Raw genomic sequence first — 7,700 nt, 5'->3', positions numbered from 1 at the left:
CGGGCCTCGGCCCGCTGCCGCGCTGAGGCGGGCCGGACGGTCCTGCCCGGGGCTGGGCGAGACGCGTCGGCCGCGGCCGGCGGTTTCTCCTTCCCTCACCTGAGGGGCCGAGGCGGGCAGGGAGGGACCCCCCGGCCGCGGGTGACCCGCGGCTCCCCGAGAACCCCCGGGTCCTCTCTCGCAGCCGTTGGAAGGAGTGCTGGGCGCTCCGAGTAACAAGTGCCCGCGGGGTACGATCGTTAATTGCTGTAACAGCTTGGGTTTGAAACTACGAGGTACCGGCACGTGCCTGGCTTTCTCCATCTTCAACAGCGTCCAGACGCTCTCTGTCACCTCCGCACAGGTGCTTACGAGGGCTTCCCCGGGTTAGGAAACGAGCTGCTAAGCAAAGAGAGGCTCTTTTACATACTCTAAAGCATTTCTGCATAGTGAAAAAGACAGGATTGAGGAAAGTGACACTGACATCTGCAACGGCAGTTATCTCAGTGCTCCAGAGTTACCTTTGGTATTTGTTTTGCAGGGTTGTAAACAGTAGGTGTGTACACGTTCGGTGCGCTCAAACAGGAAGGCTGGGTGAGGGAAGTGCCCTTCGGTCTTCGCTTCTGCAACCGTCTTGTCTGTACATATATTCAAAAATAAAAATGATGTTGATGCTATCCTAGCACACCATAAACAAGTGAATGTTTGTGAGATAAATTATGCATTCCTCCTTCTGTACCAGCAACAGAGTAAAATACTGCCATTCTTTGGAGATGTAAAAGCAAAACGCGGAGACTGAGCAATGTTTTCAAAAGCGAAAACAAAAAAGGATGCAATAAATCTGGAGGTTTTGAAACTGCCTGTGCAGTTCAAATCAAGTAGGAAAAGACCTGCCAGTGACTGGCTTGTGATCTCTGACGGGGTGTAAGTACAGCTAGGAGTAAAATTTCCAATTAAAGTTGCAGGGTGATTACATTGTGTCAATAGTTACACAGCATGGCCATTATAATTCACCTAGTCACTGTTGAGTCTTCTGCAGATTGAGGGGAAAAAGTTACTCCTGTTTAAATAAAACCCTCCCTCAAACTCGAGTTAAAAAAAAAAGACCAGATTTGTGAAGCTAGAATTCTACCTCCCAGCTCATCCCCTGCTAGAGGAAGAAAAGCAACATTACACAACATGAAGATGCTTTTTGGTAGCAGCGTTGTGGTGGTGGTGGGTGACTTCATGCCCTAGACCCACCGGTGAATTCTCCTGCCAAACTGCTATTCGGTAGCCGGGTTCTCAACCCGCACAGACTGAAGGTACCCCCAAATTTTGTCACATACTCACAACTTTCACTTGCTGCGCTGTGGTTCTGCCACCGGTTGCGTGACGCTTGCGCTTCTGGCAGGAAGGGTGGTCCCTCTGCCCTGGTGAAGGGACTGGCAGGTTGAAGGGACACAGGGATGTAAAACTGATTTTCATGAAGCCCTTGATACCTGCAGCTGCTGTCCACTTTGGCTGCTCCTTATGCGTGGAAGCAGACCAAGTCAAATGTGCCTTTGGCCGGGATGCGAGATGGTTGTCAACCAAGAGCATGGTCCTTGGGGAAATTTTGTCCTCTGTAGATAAGCCACATGGACTTTTTCCTTCCTCCTTTGCCGTTCTCCCCAGTTTTACAGCTTCCACTGCACCCGTTGAGAGGTTGGCCATGATAAAAGAATGTGCTGAATCCACCAGGGAGGGAGGTGGACTCTGTCCCCTCTCAGCCACCGGCAGCAGGGTGGCTCTGTGGGTCTGGGAGGAACCTGCTGCCTTTCTGTGCTGCTGGAGAGAAGGTGCCTTCCTGCTATCACTACACGTGCTGTGCCCAGGCACACCTCCCACCTTCCCACCTTCCTGGTATGACCAGCATCAGAGCAGGGGTGTAATGAATAACTGAAGATTTGTTGCTGATCAAATCTGAGGATTATCCTTTTCTGTTATACATAGTGTAAGAAAGTCCTGACTTACACAAACTGCAATGCTCTCAAAATGTGTCTATGGAAGTGAATGTTTATCCTTGGACTAACCAAATGCATGTAAGAGATGGCACAAGCTGATTATGCCACCACCACTTGTAAAACTCGCCTAAAGTCGGATTGTAATTTACTCACCAAACAATTTAAGCAAGAAGAACGAGCCCATTGTGGCAGTCTTGAGAACTCCCTAACAAGAAGAGACTTCCACAATGTTATATTGCTAAACCACATGAGAATGTCCTGTTTTGACAAGATAAGCCTAACCCCAATGTTAACCGTGTTTTAACTCTGTACTAATTAATCAGGTAGAAGGGGAAGGGTATGAACTAATTTACAGTCGACGTTGTCTTGAAACCGCCTTGAAGCAAGACAGACCAGATGGAGTAAAGATAAGGGTATAAGAAGCGGGGTGTACTGAAGGTGGGCAACCCGACCTCGGTGAGGATAAAAAGGGCTATTCAGGTTGTTTGAATTTGTGAGCTTTGGTGGAGCTGCGACTCCCCGGCCGCCCAGCGCTGCTTTTGCTTTCCTACCTTAATAAATATTTAGTGAATCTAATTCGGACTTAGTTTTTTTTTTTTATTTTAACTATAACAGGGGGAAGCTCCTAGAGGCCTGGGGAGAGACAGAGAGGAAGCAAGGTACCTTCCGACCACTCCTGACCTGGGGGGGCACAAACAGGGTGGCACACAGAGCCCCCTTTTGGCTTGAGCACCCCCAGTGGGACAGTGCTGGGCGCTGTGGGAGAGTCAAGGGAACGGAGCACAGGATGGGGCTGGGCTCATGCACCTCACCTACACAGCATCTCCCATCAACAGGTACAGCCCTGCCTGGCCCTGTACTATCTGCTTAAGGACCCGTTGTCCACAAACGAGACTCACCCTTTTCTGAACCTTCTGACGTTCTGCCTCTGTGGCTCCTGTGCCAGCAAGGTTTCCTGCACACGGCATAAAGAACTAATTTTTTTTCCTGCCCATTTGAGCCCAACCTCTTACCTGTTTTACAAGTACTGTAAAATGTATGTATTTACCAGTACGGGGGGCTTTAGTGAACGTACCAGTCAAATCCCCTCCCCTTTCAGCCTTCCACTCTCCAAACTGAGGAGTCCCAGACATTTAGTGCCTGCTCCTTACCAGCACTGTTCCAGTTGCCTTTCCCCGTGCTTTATCTCAGCCATTTGTCACTGGGCTCCCCTGGGGATGTTCGTGGAAAGGCTGAGCTGAGTTCGAGGGGGGCTGCAGTCTCTGTGCTGCTGCTCCTTGCGCCTTTCCCCCGGCGTGCCCTGCTCCATGCCACCACTTCCCGTGAAACCCATCCTGGGCAGCGGGGTACAGGGAAGGGGTTGGCACATACCTGTTCCCGGTGCGGGCACAGCAAGTCCCATCATCATTTTTTGGAAAACCTTTGCCCAAATGAGGCTGGGAGCAGCTACACCCAGCTCTCTCTCTGACCTTCCCCCTGTTGCAGCCTGTGGACCACGCTGATAGGGGAGCACTGGGGGGGGCTCCCCATCCCTTGCCCTGCAGGCTGATGCTAAAGACACCCCATTTCCCAGCTCCCCAGCCTCCCCGCACTTGCACAGTGTGACATTTCCAGAGTCTGGGCTTTGCTGGTGGCGTGTTCGGGTTGTTTTTCTTGTGGTACTTTCCAGCTTCGTAAACCAACTCTCAAAACAGTTCCCTCCTCACCCTCATTTCGTGGTTTCAAATCTGCAACGCCGCTACGTTACGCAGGAAACTGCCGGTCGTTCCAGTTTGCCTGGAGGAAAACTCCGCACGACCGCAGAAATACAGCCAAAAAAAAAGAAGTTACCGTTTCCTGAATGCTCCCTAAGAACCACTGCTGTTGACTGGGGAAAAGCCGTCCGTGGGACGGACGTGGCGAGGAGGAAAGCAGGAAAACTACACCTCCCAGCAGCCTGCCGGGTGCCCGTGGAAGGGCAGAGTTCACTGTCACGTTGACAGCGGAGGATTAAGGGTGTGCGTTGGGGGCACAGGCTGTCCTGCCACCAGCAGAGCCTGAGGGCCTCTGGGAAGGGCAAGCAGAGGGGCCAGCACTGGCCCCCTCTGCTTCACTTGGTCGCCCCGACTGGCTCCAAACCTCCAAGACTGGGTAAGCGTCCGACTCCCCAACTCACTTCTGTTCCTCTGACTTCCTTCTTCTGCCGGAGCGTCATGAGCAGGAACAGCACAGGGAGGGGAGGGATGAGAGCCAGGCGGCAGAGCACAAGAAATTACACTCCCCCGCACCTCCAAATCTTGTCTTTGGCAAGAAAACTCAGCTGTAGAGACAGTGCGGGTGGGGGGGAAGGTGTCCGTCCCCCCCCTCCCCATGCCCCCTTCCCTGCTGAGAAGGCTGGGCTCGAGATTTTTGTATGGAAATCTGCACCCACCGCTCTCCAGCGGGGGAAGTTTCTCGGGAGTTTTCCGTGCCGCCTAGTTTTCCATTGTGCTCCTGAAAGCCACCAGCTCTTTCAGATTACGACGGCAAGACTTGCTCCATCCTGCGTGGCCGACCGGTTCCAAACCTCTTTAGCAGAGGTGGAAGTATCAGTGGAGGGTGTGTAGGAGCATCGGGCTGTGTCCAAGGGGACCTCGCTTGTCCCCTCGGATGGGCACAGGGTTGTGGTGGTGGGGGGGATGCTGCTGCACAGGGGCTGAGTGGTGTTTCTGCCAGTGATTTCGCCTTCCAGCACTGCCATCTCCCCCTCCGACACACTAGAGGAGGCTCATTGCTCTGTGTCAACCTGGCTGTGAGGTACCAGGTGCCCAGAAGCATGCGGGGCAGCCTGCCCGAGCCCCTGACATCTCAGAGCACAGCCAAGTCCACCCAAGTCTATCTGGATGAGAAACTGGTGCCTCACTCCACTGGCTTGTCCTGGGACAGCTGTGGTTTGCGTTAGCCCTTGGACTGCTTCTAGCCTGCCAGGAAGCAAACTAGCCCTTGGGCTGAAGGTTCACAGTTATCAAGGACATCCTTCCATTTTCACACCACCTTGGTAAGCATGGAGAGAGGAGCCGCCTCCTCCTCCACCATAAATCACCGGTCCTGTGTTTTTGTTTGTCAGGTTTATGGGTGTTTAGTCACAATTCTGGAGGCCAAGACGAGATGGTGTCTGTGAGGGGGGTCTTCAGGTCAGCCACCTGAACAGCAGGGAGATACATCCCCTTATGACTGAAAGAGAAAGTGAAACAAAAAGATGCAGAAGCCAGAGCTCTCAGAAAGAAAGAAAATGGAAGAGAATCCTAGCATGGATCTGTCTGGAGGTAAGTGAATCCTGTGCTTACTCCATCTACTAGGAAAATCCCTTTGCATAGGGATAAAAGGGGTAAAAATAAAAAATAAAAGAATACCCTCTTTTTGAGGCCAAGTAAAGCAAGTTGCTATCTTTGTCTAAAGGGGAAAGATTAACAACTTTCAGTTTTGGATTCCCATCTGCAACAGGTTTAGTCTCTGTGCCTAGGATGGCAGCACAGGGAAAGCTAAAGATGGAGCTCCAGACTGGGAGAGCTTTCTTCCCTGCATCCCAGTGCTTCCCATCTACAGATGCTTAAATAATCAGCCAGTTTTCCACCACCTACTGATGGGAAACCTTTGGAGGAGGCAGGGCAAGAAGTACTATTTGTGCCTGGCTTGAATAGCAGGATACCTCCAGGTTCCTCACATTTTAGTTTCTACTGCGTGCTTACATTCTCCAGCTGCCTTGTTATGACTACTACATCCGAGTATTTCAGTGATACCATGTTGCTATAACCAGCTCAGATGTGTCCCAGGCGGCCAGAAGTGTTCCCATAATAATCAGCAACAAGGAATGTAAAAATTATCCTCCAAAGGACAGCATGTTCTGACACGTGACAAGTGCAGCTTTTTCGGTTTTCTAATTAGTAGGGAGTTCCTTGCCATTTTTATCAGTCTTTATTCTAATTCTAGCATAATAATTTCTGTCATTGTATTGCTTGATCACTCATAAGCGATTTTTCACAAGTAGCGCCTGAAATCTGAGCTTCGCTGTTTGATTTTTTAAGATTTAGAATATGTTGCAAACGCTTATGTCCAGCCTCAGAATTTCCCTATTGAGTTATGCTCCAGTGTTTCCTCTTAATTCTGCATCACCTTTGGGAGAGCAGCTCCAGAACAGGAGCAGAGAAGGAGCATGAGCAGAGTTAACATTTACATGCAGACAGATGCTTGAAGTGCGTTGGTGTAACTGTTCTGGCTGGAACTCAACTACAGCCTTAGAAATTCTTCAAATCCATCACCTTAATTTACCAGCCTAGGAAAACCCACCATCCAAGGAAGATGTGGGCACCATATCCTACCGCTTAAGGAAAGAATTGCCTGCCCACCCCCCATAGGACGGCGTGGGACATAGGCTGGGATTGAATTAACTTTCCTCTTAGCAGCCTGTACAGTGCTGTGTTTTGGGGTTTTAAAAAAAAAAGAAAGCATTGATAACAGAGGAGTGTTTTGGTGATTGCTGAACAGTGCTGGTGCAGAGTCAAGGCTTTCTCTTTTCTCCCCCTGCCAAGCAAACCAATCTGGAGTTGGCAGAAGATTGGGTGAGGGCCCAGGGTGGGCAAAGGGATATTACAAACAGTGTAACATCACACTCAGCAACAAAAACTGGGGTACAGGAAGAAAGGTTGGCTTCTAAGGTGGCCGTTGCTCAGAGACTGGCCTGGCATCAGTCTGCTTGTAGGAAGCGGGGAGCGATTGCCTTTGCATCACTTGGGGTTTCCCCTGTTTTTTTTCACCTATTCGGCTGTCTTTGAGAAAACTCCCATGAGTTTTCTCAATTTTGGTCACCCTATTCTCTCCCCCATCTCACTGGGAGTAGATTTTTCTGAGATAAAAGAACTGGGAGTTTTACAGGGTGTTGGTCAAGCACTGCATATTCTTGACTCCTGTACAGCGAGCTGAGCTTCTGAACTCTCATCCCAACAGCTGGGCAAGCCCAAGGTGAGGTGAAAAGCACAGCAGAGATTCCTGTGCACCAAGAGGCTACCCAAGAAACGTGTGAGAACCAAGTGACAAGCAGATCCTGTGAGACCACCTCCAAACCAGAGGAGGACTCTTTGGTGTATAAAACACCAACTGCCGGTGAAGGAAAAAAAACAATGTTGAATTCAGATGGCTCCACAGTAGGGAAAAAGGTTCCTCAGAAAACTGAAGAATTAGAGGAAGAATCAGGGAAGACAGGAGATGGTGTCTCAGAAACATCCCAGAAAGACAATGGCTTGGATACAGGTGAGTCTCTCCCCTTCTGTCTGTACTGCATTTCCAAAATGCTGCTAACCAGGTCCTTTGCTTAGAGGAAGGAGAGCAGGAGAAAGGGTTGTTGGTTCTTGGGCTGAAAGAGACTAAGTGTAGGTCTGTAAATTTTCTTCCCCACAGTAGAGAAGGATCCCGAGGACCCTAAAGTACCACAGGAAAAATCTGGGAAGACAGGAGATGGTGTCTCAGAAACATCCCAGAAAGACAACGGCTTGGATACAGGTGAGTCTCTCCCCATCTGTGTGTACTGCATTTCCAAAATGCTGCTAATCAGGTCCTTTGCTTAGAGGAAGGAGAGCAGGAGAAAGGGTTGTTGGTTCTTGGGCTGAAAGAGACTAAGTGTAGGTCTGTAAATTTTCTTCCCCACAGCAGAGAAGAAGGATCCCGAGGACCCTAAAGTACCACAGGAAAAATCTGGGAAGACAGGAGATGGTGTCTCAGAAA

The 7,700-nt window shown here is 50.2% G+C and overlaps 2 protein-coding genes across 2 annotated transcripts in view; one reads left to right on the top strand and one right to left on the bottom strand.

Moving 5' to 3' along the window:
• Nucleotides 1–303, bottom strand: part of LOC106888822 (torsin-1A-interacting protein 1-like) — a 13,347-nt gene extending 13,044 nt beyond the window's left edge. Inside the window, exon 1 of the mRNA XM_014943327.1 lies at nt 100–303. Within this exon, the coding sequence (XP_014798813.1) occupies nt 100–303 (204 nt within the window). The remainder of the gene's footprint in view (nt 1–99) is intronic.
• A 3,647-nt stretch (nt 304–3,950) lies between these two features.
• TOR1AIP2 (torsin A interacting protein 2) overlaps nt 3,951–7,700 on the top strand; it is a 20,086-nt gene continuing 16,336 nt past the window's right edge. Inside the window, exons 1-5 of the mRNA XM_014943326.1 lie at nt 3,951–4,094; nt 5,050–5,248; nt 6,927–7,229; nt 7,377–7,478; nt 7,626–7,694. Coding sequence (XP_014798812.1) covers nt 5,182–5,248; nt 6,927–7,229; nt 7,377–7,478; nt 7,626–7,694 — 541 coding nt within the window. The 5' untranslated portion in view covers nt 3,951–4,094; nt 5,050–5,181. The remainder of the gene's footprint in view (nt 4,095–5,049; nt 5,249–6,926; nt 7,230–7,376; nt 7,479–7,625; nt 7,695–7,700) is intronic.

The sequence above is a fragment of the Calidris pugnax genome, unplaced genomic scaffold (genome assembly GCF_001431845.1).
Source record: "Calidris pugnax isolate Ruff unplaced genomic scaffold, ASM143184v1 scaffold63, whole genome shotgun sequence".
Classification (NCBI taxonomy): Eukaryota; Metazoa; Chordata; class Aves; order Charadriiformes; family Scolopacidae; genus Calidris; species Calidris pugnax.
The sequence above is the reverse complement of the archived record's forward strand: the minus strand, read 5'-3'. Positions and strand labels throughout refer to the sequence as shown.